This window comes from Barbatula barbatula, assembly GCF_947034865.1.
Source record: "Barbatula barbatula genome assembly, chromosome: 19".
NCBI lineage: Eukaryota > Metazoa > Chordata > Actinopteri > Cypriniformes > Nemacheilidae > Barbatula > Barbatula barbatula.
This window is the reverse complement of record NC_136782.1, coordinates 3,584,883-3,602,366: the sequence shown is the minus strand read 5'-3', so window position 1 is coordinate 3,602,366 and position 17,484 is coordinate 3,584,883. Positions and strand designations below refer to the sequence as shown.

Below are 17,484 nucleotides of genomic sequence, written 5' to 3'. Positions count from 1 at the left end.
CATCGCTAATTTCGAGGCCCTTCCCTCATCATACCTCTCTCTCTCTATCTGTCTCACTCTCTCTGAAGTGATGCGTGAAGTGCATTGTGGGTATGGTTTACATCACCCCAGACCTGCTGTGCAGTCATCTCATTTATCTCTTCTAAAAGGTTTTGACCTCTTTTCCTTGTCTCTCTTGTTTCTCTTTTTTAATTAGTTCTTTAATTATATTCTTTCTAGACGGCATATTAATCTTCAATATGCTGGAAATGATTGGCTATAAATGTCCTCAGTGTAAAAAAATACAGTATATATACATTTAAGTAGGATTAATACGGAATACACCTATTTGTTAAGTCTGTTTAATATAGTGAGAAAAAGTGCTACAAAACGTTGTAATGAAGATAATACAGAGAAACAAAAAGACAAAATGGCTAAAATGTTCATCAGTACTGTCATTATGAAAGAAGCTGATCTATAGATATCTCTATATTCGCTGAATGAAAAAAGTAGAAATCACCGAACAAATTGCAGTTCAGCTCAAAATCGACATTGCTTGACATAAAATTAAAACTCACCATCCTCTGGGCGAATACATGCATGAAAATAGGGAGAAGGTTGTCTGCAAATGATAATGTAATGCTTTTACCGCTGTTGTAAGTAATGTACTTTGATCGTTTATAACAACGAAATTGAGACAGAATTGAGATGCATGTTCGACAACATTCAAGGGTCATGCTCTGTACATAAATCTGTGTTTGTGTGTGTGTCTGTGTGTGTGTAACCCATGTGCACACACACATAAAAAATGCTATAATAATTGCGGCAGGCGCAGTTGTGTGTCACTGTGGTTGATCACTCATCTGCAGTTCAAACATATCTGACACTTGCAATAATGAGAAAAACCTGCGTCTGTGTGTGAAATCCGTGAGTAACGACACGTGTGTATAAGTGTATAAGACTCCCTGCTGGAACAGACAAAAGGTGGGCAGGAGACGAATTAATCTCACATTTTATCCAAACCACTACGGACAGCTGGATAATAGATCCACAAGCAGCAAAATGTCAGTTTAACAACACACTTTCACAACATACAGTGTGTGTGTGCGATTGAGATCAATAGCTGGATAGCTGTGGGGTTACACAGATTTTATAGAACTATCGTAAATGTAATACTCAAATTTTGCCCTGCAAGCTCAGGAGCATTTGGTGGAGTCAGATGTTTCTCTTAAACTTTCTCAGGAGAAATAAGAAGAGAAACAAGTGAGAAACACTGAACATGTACAGATGTGAGATCAAATGTGATGAGAAATGTGTCATATTGAGATCTTCAATAATGTTGACGTTAGTTTCGCAGACAAATCTGAGCTCAGTTTGACACATTTTGTTTGCATCCCTCTCTGAGTGTTGGGGTGGTGGGTGTACAGGGTATGTGGGCTTGGGTGGGGTGATGTTTTAAGGTCTAATTGAGTAGAATAAAGACTCTGAAGATCGAACGGTTAGGTTAAATTAACATCAAATGGTTTCATCCAACAAGGGGTAAAACAACCCGGCATTTTGGGTTGAAACAACCATTTTAATTGGGTTTGTCCATTTTGTATCCAACGCTTGGTTGAAAATAACCCAACATTTTTACAGTGTAATAGGACAATTTATTAAACCAAATACTGTACCATCACAAGAAGGATGGATCACGTGACTAATCAAATGCCTCATCAACCAATCAGTAATTCCCTGAAGGTTTCCAGAAAAACACTGCAAAAACACTACAGCTCTAAAACAATGAAGTGATATCGCACAGTTAGGTTCGGCAGTGGAGTTTCAGATGAACAGACTGACAGACAAGAGAGCTGATGAAGAAAAGATTTAAAATGATCAGTGGATTGCAACAGCAGCAAGTAATAGAGCTTCCATTCTTGTCAATGCTGAAAAATGAATTCCTTATGGTTTACGTTTATATCCCGTAATGCCAAGAAGAAATGAAGATAACAAGAAACTATTTCGCTAACCTTCATGGAAAAGTCTTCAAAGAGAAAGAGAGAGAAAGAGAGAAATGTTTGAGTAATAAATGTCTTGTTATCTCAGTAAGTCAACCTGTATTGTGAGTTGAACAGCACTTGATGTGTTTTATATCACAGATTGTCGTTTTAATGAGGAAGGTTTACAGGATCTCATTTAAATCTCACAGGTTGTATTGGCCTACATGGGCTTCACATCAGTTTGCTACATGTTAATGACACTAACAGTTTACCCCCGAGGATTCTGGGTAGTTCCAGCGGTGCTAACACATGAAAGTCCCAATTCTCTTACGACCCATTCTAAACCTCATCCAATCAAAGTAACAGCAAACCTTTGTGCAATAAAAAAAGTTCATTTCTTCAATTTTCATAACAAAACTTTTCACACAAAAGAAGATATTTGGAAGAATGCTGGTAACCAGACAACACTGAAGCCCATTGACTTCCATTGTATGAACACAAAACCATTTCTCAAAATATATATATTTTCAGTTTCACTGACGAAAGAGTCACATACAGGTTTTGTACTGTAAATAATAACACAATATATATTTTACATTAATGTATTTCTTTAAACTAAGACACATTAGATCAATCACCATCCTTCATCATATCTCTCTGACTTTCTTGAGAGAACATACAGGATCTTGTCATCGGCTCTGACATTTGGTCCGGAAGGACAGGTGTGCTCAGACATCCAGCCCCTGTGTCACATCTGTCCCATCGTTCCCATGGGAACATCAAACGAGATGACACCAGGAGAAAACAGGAAGGGTGCCAGAGCATCTCCTCTAGTGTCAAACAGCTGTCTGATCTTTAAAAGCCATATGCTGTTGAACAAGTCTCCTCGCATCACATTTCTCTTTCATCTCGCTTGCTTGCAGGTTTCAGGAATGGGCGCTTCATTTTTTAAAGATGGATTTGTAATCAAACACACAGACGTGCATTTGATATTTATTCTATCATCATACGTCACTGGCACCAGAGGGACAGCTCCATGGGTTTTTCATAGACAGATTTGATTTATTTGACTATTAAAACACTTTAATTGACTTCACTGTGACCATTTATCCTTCACTTCTCCTTGTGAGCACATTGATGAGATCATGACCAACTCCAGTAATTTTATTGGTCAGCTACATCGGTGAGCTCACGCATGACTAATAATGTCACATAAATACTGTGTGCACACTGTAGGAAGTATTTAGAACGATCAACGAGACCAACACTTCTCTGCATCTCCCTGAACATCAACATAACAAGCAACTTAAATTCAGCAGAGTACTATTTTGATAAACATAACATGAAGTGGACATACTGAAAGACCAAACATGTTTAACATTTCCAAGCACACGCTTAGATCGACTCTAGATTCAATAGAAAGACCTCCGCAGATTCAGCAGAAAAGCGTTTTAATTAAGAAAATGAATCAGCGATGATAATGAAACGCTCACAGACGAGGAAGAGATAGACAGAATGAATGAACAGTTAATAAAGTGAGAGGCCGAGCACACCGGGCAGATGCAGAAATAATGAATCGGCAAATCTACATGTAAATAATCATCAGCATCCTGTTTCATCCTCACTGGAGCTGCAAGAGCATGGATGTTCATGAGAAAGGATTCAAATAGATAGACAGAAAGATAGACGCGTAAACACATAGACAGGTAGATAAATAGGTAGACAGGCAAACTTACAGATAGACAGGCAGGTAGACGGACAGACAAACAAACATAAAGATAAGCAGGCAGGCAGACAAAGAAACAAACAGAAAGATAGATAGACAGACAGACAGACAGACAGACATATACGTGTACATATAGACACAGCTAGACAGACATAAAAACACATAGAGAGATAGATACACAGATAGACATACAGACAGGCAGGCAGACAGACAGATAAAGTATGTCAATTTGACCTTGTGTTTTTCATCAGCGCAGTGAGATGAATCTGTGAGAGAGGATGATGAATCCATGCGGTCCGTCTGGTCATGAGGTGATGATGAGCTGGACACAGATGTGTTTCTCTCTTCAGTAATATGCCTGTGAGGTCAGGTGAGAACATCTCTGCCCCATCCCATAAACCTGTGTGATTACATCAGTAAAAAGAAAAAGTATTTGTAAGTCTGTGATTTAGAGTTCATACACTGTATTATTCGCACGTGATCCATACTGCAGTGTTTACCGTAATGATTCTCCTTCAATTCTCAACATCTTCCCCAAAAATGAAAATTCTGTCATCATTTACTCGCCCTCTTGTCATTTCGAACCTGTATGACACTTAAAGGGATAGTTCAACTAAAAATGAAAATGTTGCTCTCAGGTTGGTATTTGGACGAATGTCAGTAACGGAACCGCTCTCATCTCCATTGACTTCCGTTGTATTTATGGTTAATAAAATATGGTTACTACGGTAAATGGGGGATGTGATCTGTTTGCATACAAGAGTCTACTTTTAAACTACTCAAAAGAATAAAAAAACTACTTGTAAGTCGCTTATGATAAAAGCGTTTGCCAAATGAATAAATGTAAATGTAAATGTAAGAGAAAATGATGACAGAATTAAATTTTTGGATGAAATATCCCTTTAACCTTCAGTGCTTGTGTTTAGTATTTGGATATTTTAAGATAAAAGAGATCTGAAACCTGTTCTATAACAATGTGTAACACTGATATGTTGTTAAAATGAAACAAAGATTACAGGTGTAACTGTTTTCAGTGTCTAGATTTTTACTTTTCAAATACAGTATATATCTGCATATTTAATGATATCAGCTCATTTGCATATCAAAATCATGTTTTGTCAGAAAGATTGCAATGCAAAACGAATGTTACAATTAATGCATTTAATTTATTGGTAACATTTCATAACAACAAGTTATTATGTTAAGATAAATAAAAAAATCCTATTACCCTGTAGTGTCTCGCCTTAAAGTGGCAAAAACTTTTATTCAGATACAACTAGGCAAAAAATCCGATGCTAGAAATTCTTCAAACCAGCGATGCATCTGTATAATGTGCTGGTTTCTCTGTTCTCCTGACACCAGAACATTCAAAGCCACCCAGAAGCCAGGGTAGATGTTAGCTGACAATACAGACAATCTTTCTTCCTTTCTATAATACATTTTTTATTCACATACAGTGGAGTCCAAACATCTGACACAAATAATAAAAATACTTTTTACTATTTTAGACGTTTCTAAATGAAAAGAGAAAACTGCATGATACTCAATATTACTGTTATGCAATTCAAAGAAAAAAAGTCAGTATGCATGTGTCTCAGGTCTTGACTTCATAATGCATAGAAATTCAACTGAATTTAACAACGTGAACGCAGTCTGGATGTGTGTTAACATTCCTTCAATACATTCATTTCAGGACAGCGCTGTTCTTTACAACGATTATTCACTAAGTGACACAGCCACTATTAAATAACTAACTCTTATAGGATGTATCTTCTCTCTGGACACAATGGTGCTGAAGACAAACTGCCAAATGAAAACCCACCCTGGCTTTGTCTTATTCTGTTGAAAAATAAACGTAGGCCTACTTTATACAGTATCTAATAAGATCTCTCAGTGGATTGCATGGCTTATTAATTTTCACTAATGATGACACATAAGGTTCTGTTTCTATATCTGATCGAAGTGGATTTATTGAGCTGGATCCGTTCGCACAATGCTTCTGCTATTTTGTGTTTCACAACAATTGAGACAAAACTTAATTCATGAATGACTTCAGATTTTATGGAACGATACGAAAATCCTTTTGACAGCACTCACAGCCAGCGTGTGAGACATCTCACAGAAAGAAATCATTGAGGACGATGTGTAAATGCATTCAATACTGTCAATACTCTCTTCTCATCCCTCACAAGCCCTGTTTTCTTGTTTTGGGGTTTGTTAAAATGAAATCGCTTTTCAGAACAGCCTCCCTTATTGACTGTGACATAGAATAGAAAAATAAAATAACAGCATTTCTTAAATGCAGCAGCAAGTTAAGGGCGAGTGTATATTTTCAACAGACAACAAATTGACGCCTATGGATAGAAGTTGTGTTCCTGAAGAGCGTTACCATGGCGACAGACAACACATCGACATGAAAAATGTCATTAACATCTGACGTCTTTCACGTGGCCAGACGTTTGATCATCTGCATGTCTGATACAGTAAGCCAAGGGCTTTAGTCGTGCTCCTGGGGGGCTACTGTTCTACCAACACTAATAAAACACAGCTGCCTCTGTTTTCTCAACATCTTCATGAGCTTGTTATTGGTCGGTCTTGGGTTGGCGCTGTACTCTACAGGCCAGTGGCCCGGTTGGAGGTAGATTGGACACCCCTGCGCTATCAATCTTACTCTGAACTGCCCGCCATAGACGGGAAGAGAGACCATCTGACAGACAAGAGAAGCAACCAGCCACAGTCTATATACTGGTGTTCGTATAGTATATAGTATTCTACAGTATATCATATACGTAATACTACAGTCTACAACACTACACTATAGTTCAATGCACAACAATACACTACAGTTTACAACAGCTTACTCTATCAAATAGTATGCAACAGCATTTACTTCAGTTTATCAATATACTTAATGTAATACTAATGGACCGACGATATTTATATACTCCAGTATACTGTACTAGTTAGTTTCCTTTTGTAAATACTTAAGCATACTACAGTACTATACTATAATTATTATGCACTAAAGTACCACAGTTTACGAAAGGTAAACCATAATATTATACAGCATATTGCAATTGACTACAGTTTACTATAGTAAATGCTAGTGTATACTACCCTTTTTACCAGCTGTTTCAAAAACGATTCACTTTCATCAGGGATATAACCGAAACTCCCTGAGTTCCTCACAAAACCTTTCAATATAAAGCTTAAAAGAACGTAGGAAAACTTCATTTAGTACTTCAGCCCTCTCTTTCATCTGGAAATTGAATAGACGACTGAATCAGTCTTTAAAAACGAGGTAGATTTATGATTTATTCATGTCTAATTTCTCGCTGCCGCACACCTGCAGTATGGATCTCATGATAGAGATGAGATGTTAGAAACAATGCTACGGGTATTACAGTGTTGAGAACAGAAACGCTTTGATGACTCTCTGAGTCTGACCAGCCAATACATACAGTATACCTTTACACATTAACACTGAAAGTGTCAGATTCATTGAAACAATCGGTGTTAATGTAGGTTTGCATCATGCACATAGAGTAAATGAACCGTCTGCAGTGTTCAGACGCATGAACTGAGTAACACTGTCATCTAGGGGTGACGTACAGTCCTTGGATCATTCTCGTACACATCAGGGTTCTAAACATGTGATTGAACCATTGTGATTCTTGTCTCACTTGTGATTCCTAACTAAACGATGAAAGACATATAAGAGATATGGTAAATTATGTTTGATTTATTCTTTTGGTATGATTTGACAGCAGCACTTAAAAAAACCCGATGATCATGTTCTTCTGAAGAGCAACTTTCAATCTTTAATAGAAATCTGAACATTTGTACAAAGGATATAACACGGTAAATTATTAAAGGGAAAGTTCACCCAAAATTTAAATTCTCTCATAATTTATTCATTTCAAACCTGTTACGATTTTATTGTATCACTAAACACAAAAGAAGATATTTGGAAGAACGTTCGTAACCGAACAGTCCTGGGGCACCATTGACTTTAATAGTAGGGAACGAAACTACTGTGGTGGTCAATAGTGCCCCAGGACGCTTTGGTTTCCTATATTTTTCTAAATATCTTCTGTGTTCAACAGATTTGAAACAACATGAGGGTGAGTAAATGATGAGAGAACTTTCATTTTTGGGTGAACTATCCCTTTAACCTGGGAAGTCTTTATTTAACCATTTAACTTCTTTAACATTTTTCAAAAGCATTGTTTATACATTTACATTTAGTCATTTAGCAGACGCTTTTATCCAAAGCGACTTACAAAGAATTCAGGGAACAATAAGCGATATGTCATAAGGGTCTCTAATGGTATCTAAGGGTGTCGCAATACACCGGTATAGAAAATAAATTGTTATTTTTAACATGTTAATGCTACAGTAGTAGTATCTGTAGTACAGTACAGAAGTATCCAGATGACACTTGAGTATAATAGTTGGCGGTTTCACATCTGTTTAACATTCAATTACAGATCATTGATATTTACATGTGCTAATGTGCTTTAAACAGAACCAATACAAGTCTTTTATGTGAAAGGGAGAGTTTGGACTATAAAGGTCATGAGAGCTAAAAAAGATTGAAAAACGCACAGTGAAACGATCGAATGCCACTCTGAGGCCACAAGCCCTGGAGAGATGAAGGTCAAACTTAAGTCTGCGACCATATCCAAAAGATAATTTATCATGCATGAGATGTATGGAGGCTGCGGACAGACTTCAAGACAGGAGCTGAATTCGAAAGGGCTGAGACTGCCTTCTGCATTGTGGTCGCAGAACTGCAGAAACTTATTGGCACAGCGACGAGGACGTAACATTCTGCGGAGCACGAGATGCACCGGTCAAGCTTTTCCGCTCTTTGAGAATGCTGTTAGCATCTGTGTCCAGTCGAATCAAATAAAAGTGAGCGGGATGGAGGAGGGGCGTGATGGTTGACAGAATGAGACACGGTGGGCGGAGAGGTGGAAACATGAGGCGGCTCCTCACGCGTCTGAAAGACAAGATGATAAATAAACTTTACAATGCTCATGTCAGATGAACGCAGTGTTTACAGACTTCTTGACATCAGCTTTCCAACAGCTTAGTGCACACAGGTCAGCTTATGAAAACTGTTGCAAATGCAAAGCAATCAAATTTGAAGAGGTTTTTAATGAATGTCATGACGTAATACCTGGTTACTCAAATAATAAATAGCTGATGACTCATTTTTATCAATCTGTGTCTCTGACCTGTAAGACAGATACACACACGCTGGCACGCACACAGTCAACCTAAAAAATGATATCTTAAATAAAATGGTTTAGAGAATGAAACAGACCTGAAAGAGATGTTGGTGACAGCATGAGTTCCTGATGGCTGCAGTCTGGCAACTGGTTTCTGTACACAAAAAATAAAAAAGGAGCTTTGGACAATACTAATCAACACAAAAACATTGGGTTTCCATGTTTTATGGGAATTTTTCATATAGGCTACATATTTACTTTTATACTATGCTATCCCATAAACAAAACCTTTACAGAAAATCTTCTTTACACATAAAATACTTTGAAAAAACAAAAGTTTGTTTAGTAAAAAACACAAGGGACCACACACACTAAATAGTGTACGTCATAACTTCTTATGAAATTATAATGCAGGTAATTATAAAAGAATATAGTGTTTTGACATTTTTGACAGAAAACCCTATTGGCTGTTTTCTACACAAAATCCTTTCATTGAATTCTATTAAAATATAGCTTTGATATCGTCCGTATTGTATGTGTAAAGTCATACGATAAAAACTAAAATAAATATTTAGGAAACCAACTACCAGTTGTGCAAAATAATAACACATAGTTTCAATAAAATAATTTCAGTATATGTGAATACTGTGTGTCGAAATCTATCAGATAATCTTTACATCAATAAACACACATCATCGACAGTATTTACACATTATTTTGATGGGTATGACCACTTTGATGCTCCTAGCCTCATAACTAGATCATGTGACTTTAGACTGGTTTCACAGACAGGGTCCCATTAAAGTTAACACTCCATACCCGACAGAGACAGGCCGAGTATTTTGTGCTGCTGTGACACTGAACAGGTTTGTGCCGTCCATCTGCACTGCATTCTGGGACAAAACGCTCCTCTGACCACTGAAGAGACACATCAGCCAACAGAGTCGCCCGCTCGTGTTCACAACATGCAAACACAAGGCGTGTGATGTAATCCAATATAGCGAGTATAGCGGAGAAGAAAAGACAAGAGCAGACCTGGTAGACTATTCTTAATGGAAAATGACTAAATGGACTCTTCACCAAAACTAAAAAGTTCTGTACAATTTATTTCCCTCATGTGGATAAAAGTGTCTGCCAAATGCATCAAATGTGGTTGTAAACACGTGTGACTCTTTCCACTCATCTGTGGAACACAATAGAAGATATTTTGAGAAATGTGTTCATACAATGCAAGTCAATGGAGTTCAATTTCTGTTGAGTATCAACATTCTTCAAAATATCTTCTTTTGTGTTCTGCAAAAGGTTTGGAATGAAATGAGGGTGCGTTAGGAACACTGACAACATGAAGGAAAGCCCACCGCTCACCAGTGCAGTAAGGTGGCAGGTGTAGGACAAAGCTTCCGCTAACAGGAACTCCATCTGGAGCTGAACACCAGCAGTTACCCGTCTGACTGTGACACTGCACCTCAAGTTTAAAGATAAAAGCGATAATTTCATAGCTCAAAGAAACCATTAAAAAATTCTGAATGCATCTTAATCCTTGATTTAAAATAACCCAGACTTCACAACATCACAACACTTTTGCTTACACTCTATTGACTTTGCATTGTGGGACGAACATGGCAAGGATTCAGAGGGAGCAGTGGCCCTCAGAGCTTGAGAGCGAGCCAGCTGACATTTAGACCTCGACACATCTCCTGACGGACACAACGCAAACATGAGCACACAATGATGGGCTTTCTGTTTGATGAAAAGTATTTCCTATGATCGGTCTGGTGGTGCCCAACATGAAAAAAAGCTTACTAGCACAGTCCATGCAATTTATCTCTAAAATATGATCACATTAAATCATATTATAAAATCACAGTCCGTTAATCCACAGAAAAACACAAAAGAAGATATTTTGACATCGAACCCCGTTGACTTCCATTGTATGAACACAAAACCACTGAGACATTTCTCAAAATATCTTGCTTTGTGTTGCACAGATAGGTTTACAAACACTATACTATACTAAAATAATAAAGTTTTGGGTGAAGTGTCACTTAATCTGTGTTGTGTATATTGTCTGCCTTCAGTTTGCTTTCTCCACTCAAAAGCACACAGCGCCTTAAACAGTCGTCCATACTGCCGCAGTTGACTCGATGGTGTCCTCTAGTGCAGTCCAGCACACACGCCTGAGACCACCGGCTCTCAACAGCTGTAATGAGGGAAGGTCTGTTTTGAACATCTGGCTGAATGTGAATGGCCTAGTTTGTCTGAAACTCATGGAGTCTGGCTTGAGAACAACAGTTCACTGTAATGAGAAAGCGGACGGGAAATGGATACATTCACAGCAAAACATCACATATTGCACTGCAGTGAAAAATATAGGAAATATAGTCATGAACTGCAACTAAAACATAATAGTCAAGTCAAGTTTATTCCTTTAGCGCTTTTTATGTTTTCATTGTTACAAAGCAGCTGTACAAGAAAACATATTGACTATAGGCAAAACATATAAGATTAGGTTATGCAAGTCAAATGAATACATGTATAAAACAGGTTTAATCTTATTTTACATTCACTTTTAAATATATAGTGTCAATTGTGAACTCTATTGACTTCCTTTCAACATTTGTGTACACAGTTTTGTATATGCAATAATGTGCATTAAATGAGTTTAAGGCAAACGACGTGATCTGTCATATTATTCTGATCGTGTGCGTTATCTGATTATCAACCTTTTTCTTACAGTAAATTTAACAACAAATGTCGATCTTGTAAATATAACAACCCTTCCTTCACAGTGGGAGAAGGTATTAGTGTTGACGCCGCCATGTCGTGGAGACGCTGCGTGTTTCGCTGTGAAAGAAAATCGACTCTGTTTGCCCTTCCAAAAGATGACGCAACTAAAAACGAGTGGTTGAAGTTTATTTACAACACTGTCCCGGAACAGTACAATCCAAATATTCTACTGTGTGCAGCGCATTTAGCAGCCGACTGCTTCCTGAACCTCGGAGAGTACAAGGCCGGCTGTGCACAAAGGCTATTTTTAAAAAGTAAGGCAATTCCAACCATTAAAACTTTGCAAGGACAGTCTGCAACTTCAGACCCACCGCTTGTAAGTATATGTTCATTGTTAACGAGTTTGCTTCGGACTAACGCGAGTGTGTTTGTAGCGCATGTTGTTTGTGCGCAGCCGGGCGGGGGAGGCGTTTTATTTTATGTTGCTACGCAACCACCGATCAAGTTGCTGCTAGCTGTCATATTAGCAGAAACTTTTAAACGGGTACACGCAGAGGTGCTCGGTCTACTCGCGACAGCCACCACAAATGTCTCCTCCATCATTGCAGTCTCCGGTGTCATGAATAATCTGGCACCATAAATAATCCTAGATTATTATCTAGTTTTGACTAGAAGGGATACATCTACCTCCACTGGGCATGCGCACTTCAATACCGCATAATTTTTGTCACTCTGAAAACAGTTGACAAATATGATGTATTATTGTAAGGTTATGTTTAGGGTTTGTGCAGGTGTTGGAAGTAGCTAATCTAATTTATTGTAATTATATGGCGAGGTTTTGCACCGCTTCCGGCATAGCCGTTTCCCTTCTAGCAACAACCTGTGAATTCTGTCCGCTACGGACCCGTTCTAGTAGGTATTTGTAATGCCTGATCACAAAGTCGTTATCTTAATCATGTGTTGTTGTATCATCCCTTATTACAGAATTTTTCGGTAAATTATATAAAAATGACTCCAACGTTATTGACCCTTTTCATATAGTAAATTCCATTTCTTTAATGAGAACTGTGAGTAATTTCAATCCATTAAAAGTCATTATTAGAAAAAAGTTCAGTGCATTGCTAGCAAGAGACCCGCCCCCACTGGTCTTATTGTCAAAAGCAGAGGGTCTATCAAGAGTTTCCTATATCTTAATAGATTGTACTAAGTCCTCATGCTTAAATAAATAATTATATAATTTTATATGGAAAAAGATATCGCACAAAATAAAAAAGGAAGTTGTCAACATCTGCTTCACAAACAAGAAGCATCCCTTTTGATATTTAGATGTAAAAATTACCATTGTTTTATAAAAGAAAATAACTAAACAGGTTGAACGAGATTTGTTTGATTTCACTAACCATAGCCTCATTTATGTACTATTATATGAAGTATTTAGTGAAAAAGACAATAATCAATCATTTTAACAAGCGATATAATCCCAGCAAACAATTTTTGGTTCCCAGAACGTTCTGGGAACGTTAGCGCGTGGTTCCTAGAACGTTCCCAGAACAGATATTCTAACGTTCCCTGTTGGTTTTCCAGGAAAGTTTTCTTGACGTTAATAGAACGTTCCCTGTAGGTTAGGGGAACGTTCCCCTACCTTTGTACTAACGTTAGGGGAACGTTCCCCTAACGCTTAAGGCGATCAGAGCGTTCCACCCAAAACATGAAGCAAAACACTCTCTACCAATGGAAAACAATGTGTTCTGTCTGATCGTTTTGAAAATCAGAAATTATGTACCCAATGCAACAAATGCTTCTCTTATAATGGTATGCCGTTTTTACACTGGCTGCTCAAGAAAGGCCGAAGCGTGCATTCATAGTCCATCGTGTGACCATTTTCAGGGGTCTCACCTCCTGTGATTTATTATGGTAGCGTTAGCATACACTACTGTGATGCGAGCTTGCTTCTCCACGCATTTTCCGTCTGATGTAGCCTATATGTTTGTTTATGTGTTAGAATCGTAACAACACCGTTATTTGGGTTTTACATACAATCATGCAACTACTTGAACATCTCAGCAGGGCCAGGGTTCACAACAATTATCCACTTCATCTCGAAGCCATGATGTTGGTACTCAGACGGACTTTATTGAAACTATGCCTGCAGCATCTCCAAAGACGCGTTCCATTGGCACACAGCTGTCTTGGGGTACAGTGATGGAACGTGCCGTTTGGAGCAAAGGTATTTCACACGCAGTGATGTTCGTGTTCATGAATTCAACTATATATGCATTACTTAGAGTTGTTTATTATTGTTAAATAGAATGCAACCTTCTAGAAAATCCAGTCAAATTAAGCGTTGCACGGTACACGGTAAATGTTATGTTTTATGTTTAAATTAATTATCATGATAATTTGATTAAAAATACACACTTTTTACTTTCGGCTACAGTTACTTCTTTAGATGTAGGTACTGAAGCTACTCCCAGTTTCCCAGTAATGCCATTTTCTTCAGCGCCCATGAAAGCCGCTTCTTTCACACCGCGCAAAAGGGCTTGTCTTGAGTTGGATGAAGAAAAGGAAGAAACAGATATTTCTGAAAGCATTGCGGAACCACACGATTCCACGAACAACCCAGACAAATCAGTTGTTACAGAGGAGTCAGACTTATGGTCATTTTTTACCTTTTCATTTTTATGTTCATGTATTTTGGCAATTTGTAAACGTGACTTCAAATAACACATTTTCTTGTTTGTCTTTCTTTAGCCAACAGACCGCATACAATGTCTCAAAATACATTGTTTTTGAAAGCTGCCTCCGAGAGTTATTTGACACATGCCCAATTTGCAAAACAAAGTGTAATGTGCACTTGAGACGAATGGGCACCTATGTGTCGTACACTCAGCTTTGCCCAAAGTGCAGTTATTACAGAAAGTGGGAGAGTCAGCCTGTCATTGGAAGTACCCCTGTTGGAAACCTACTGGTGTCTGCAGCTATTTACTTTAGTGGTGCATCCTACTTTAAATTTGAAAAGGTGCCTTCTGATCATATTTCTGTTTCAGTCACGCTGCTATTAAAATGAAGTTTATAATGCTTTTTAAAACATTTTTAGATATGCAACTCCATGCAGCTTCGGATCATCCACTATGATGCATTTAGGAGGCATGCTAGGAACTACCTAGAGCCTGCTATAATACACAAGTGGAACGTGGATCAGAACAATCTTTTCAGGACGCTGCAAGAGAGAAAAGTGGCAGTTGCTGGAGATATGAGGGCTGTTTCACCGGGTAAGTTTATATTAAGACCTAATTATATGTTCATCTCGAGTCTTCTGATTCATATTTCTTTATGTTGAACTGGATTACCAAAATCAGCCAAACATAAATTTAAATAGTACTGGTGGGGGCACGATGTGGGGGATAAAATTCAGTCTTACTTACTTTAGGGCACACAGCAAAGTTCGGCAGCTACACCTTGATGCACCTGGACAGTAATACCGTTCTTGACATGCAGCTTGTTCAGGTAAACTTATTTTATATCTTAAACTTCACATTTTAACCAAGAAGAATTACATGGTAGGTTTACGCCTTTTTCATTTTATTTATACCCAGTGCAACGAGGCAGGTGGGAGCAGCCACATGGAGAAAGAGGGCCTGAAGCGGTGTCTAGACCATCTGGACTCTAAAGGTTTAGCTGTGGAATACATCATAACGGGTCATCATCCACAGATCCAGACGTTTCTTAGAGAGTACAACATCGTACAGTTCTACGATGTGTGGCACTTCGAAAAAGGTGACTACTGTACAGTGTTGTGTAATGAAAAACACTTTTTTCTGTTGTTGTTATGATTATTTGATGATGTTAATCTATGTACCACTCATACACCACATTTATACTTTGTTACAGGTTTGTCTAAAAAGTTGGACAAACTTTCACAAAAAAAGGGGTGCGAGATATTGAAGAAGTGGTTGCCCAGCATCAAGTATCACATATATTGGAGTGCTTTGTCGTCTTCATCTGGTCCAGAGAAGGTGGCAAAATATACTTCCCTGCTCAACCACATCCAAAATGTACACATTCATGAGAACCCTGTATTCCCGAAATGTGCACACGCAGACAAAGTGACTAGAGATCCCCAAAAATGGTTCCAACCAGGTATGCATTAGAATTTTAGATTATTTCATAATGTAAAGAAGTTCCAAAAAAGGTTTGTACTATTACTTTTACAATATATTGTCTCATTTTCTCATTCAAGGGTCAATGCCTCTCTACAAAGTGGAAAAGATCATGAACAATAAGCGAGTCTTGGAGGATGTGGAAAAGATTAGTCACCACCACCAAACTTCTTCACTAGAAGCCTTTCACACTATAATCCTGCGTTTTGCCCCCAAGAATGTTGTTTTTCCTTTCATTGGAATGTTGTGCAGGTATTATACATTATTAAAATAACGTTGTATTGATCTATTTTTCAGATATGAATAATGCATGATTATCTTTGTGCATGCATTGTTTCATTATTGTACTGCAGGATGTACCTTGCAGCAATGCATTACAATGAAAATGGACAGCAGGCAGTAACAACTTCAGCACAAGCAATGTACAAGATGGTTTTCCCCAAGGGTGAAGCCACTGCAAGGCCACTAAAAACAGCCCCTTCGTATGGTATGTTCTATGATGTGTTTTATTGTCATACACTTACAAATACAATCTACATGTTGTAATGCATATGATTGATTGTAACAACAGTAATATATACAAGGATATTTCCTTCTGTACCATATATTTACAGACTATGTAACTGACTTGATGAAGCTCGTCTTTGAGGAGGTGTTTGCAGACCCTGCACCATTTGTGGAGAAGCTGAAACAAATCCCCATTCCTGCACCCCTGTCCTCTCAGTTTGAAACGCCTTCGAAGGAGGAAGTTCACTGGCACCAGCTTACGAAGCTTCAATAGACGAGATATCTGTACCACCAGTAAAGACAGATATTAACATTATAAAAAAGATTTACTCAAAAATGTGTACATATTTACATTTGTATGACTTATTTTTATAAACAAATATTTTGATGAACAACCTTCGTTTTAATTGTATTTCAAATGAATATTGGTGTCAAAAGGAATACTTTATAAAGATAATGACTTATTCCTTTTGCATTTCAATTTCACTTGGCATTTTATTACAGTTTTTACAGTTGCACCTACACAAAAACAGTAAGAGAACACCAGTATGTTTTAAAACTGACATTTTACACCCTGCGCGAGTCACGCTGAAAAAAGTTGATGTATAAGCTTGCTCATCTGCATTTTTCAGGATCAGATTCGGGCTCAAATTGATACAGTAATACCTATGACCTGTTAGTATCAGTATACAATAGCTCACGAAGCTGATGATCCAAATATGGGAAGGGGCGTTACATTGCCGTCACACGCTTGAGGCAGTTGGCTAATCAAAATGCACTGGTTAACTAGCTAATCCGAGTGCACCGCGCTGAGCGCTGAGTTTAGTAAAAAATGAGTGTTTCAGAGAGGTGGGGCAAAGAGGAGCAACAATAATGTACGGTATGTGGACGTAACAAAGTTCCATAAAAGGAAGGAAGGAGGCGGGAACTGGCAAACATTTAACAACTTTAATTAAATAAACAAACAACAAACACGGAAGTTAAAAACTTTAACCAGAAAACCATAGACACAAACGTCACATGTCCGGGCGTGGTCCTCTCTCGTCATACACTCCTGTCGCTCCTCTCTTATGCTTCCTGAGCTCCTCCGTGAGAGATCCCTGCTCGCCACATAATATAACGCGTTTTTGAACCTTCATCCGTGTATCTCACCACACACTGACGTAGAT

General features: G+C 38.1%; 1 protein-coding gene and 1 pseudogene across 4 annotated transcripts; one reads left to right on the top strand and one right to left on the bottom strand.

The window, feature by feature from the left end:
• Positions 1–9,692: 9,692 nt before the first annotated feature.
• On the bottom strand, positions 9,693–11,741 carry LOC306908772 (SPARC-related modular calcium-binding protein 1-like; annotated as a pseudogene). Its single transcript has 6 exons — positions 11,709–11,741; positions 10,994–11,155; positions 10,541–10,618; positions 10,188–10,481; positions 10,085–10,104; positions 9,693–9,839 (listed from the first exon to the last, which is right to left on the bottom strand). The product of its transcript is annotated as an SPARC-related modular calcium-binding protein 1-like (transcript).
• On the top strand, positions 11,589–16,868 carry LOC306908433 (uncharacterized protein). Of its 3 annotated transcripts, none has more exons than XM_079481297.1 (11): positions 11,589–12,024; positions 13,713–13,875; positions 14,149–14,305; positions 14,400–14,667; positions 14,746–14,920; positions 15,079–15,155; positions 15,245–15,425; positions 15,540–15,788; positions 15,889–16,060; positions 16,162–16,295; positions 16,423–16,868. In XM_079481297.1, the coding sequence occupies exons 1-11, from the start codon at positions 11,740–11,742 to the stop codon at positions 16,587–16,589; spliced, it is 2,028 nt and encodes a 675-aa protein (XP_079337423.1). In that variant the 5' UTR covers positions 11,589–11,739; the 3' UTR covers positions 16,590–16,868. The 3 variants fall into 3 exon arrangements, with proteins under 3 accessions (XP_079337423.1, XP_079337421.1, XP_079337422.1); XM_079481295.1 differs by having other exon boundaries at positions 14,086–14,305; positions 16,423–16,764; XM_079481296.1 differs by having other exon boundaries at positions 13,716–13,875; positions 14,086–14,305; positions 16,423–16,704.
• The last annotated feature ends 616 nt before the right edge of the window (positions 16,869–17,484 follow it).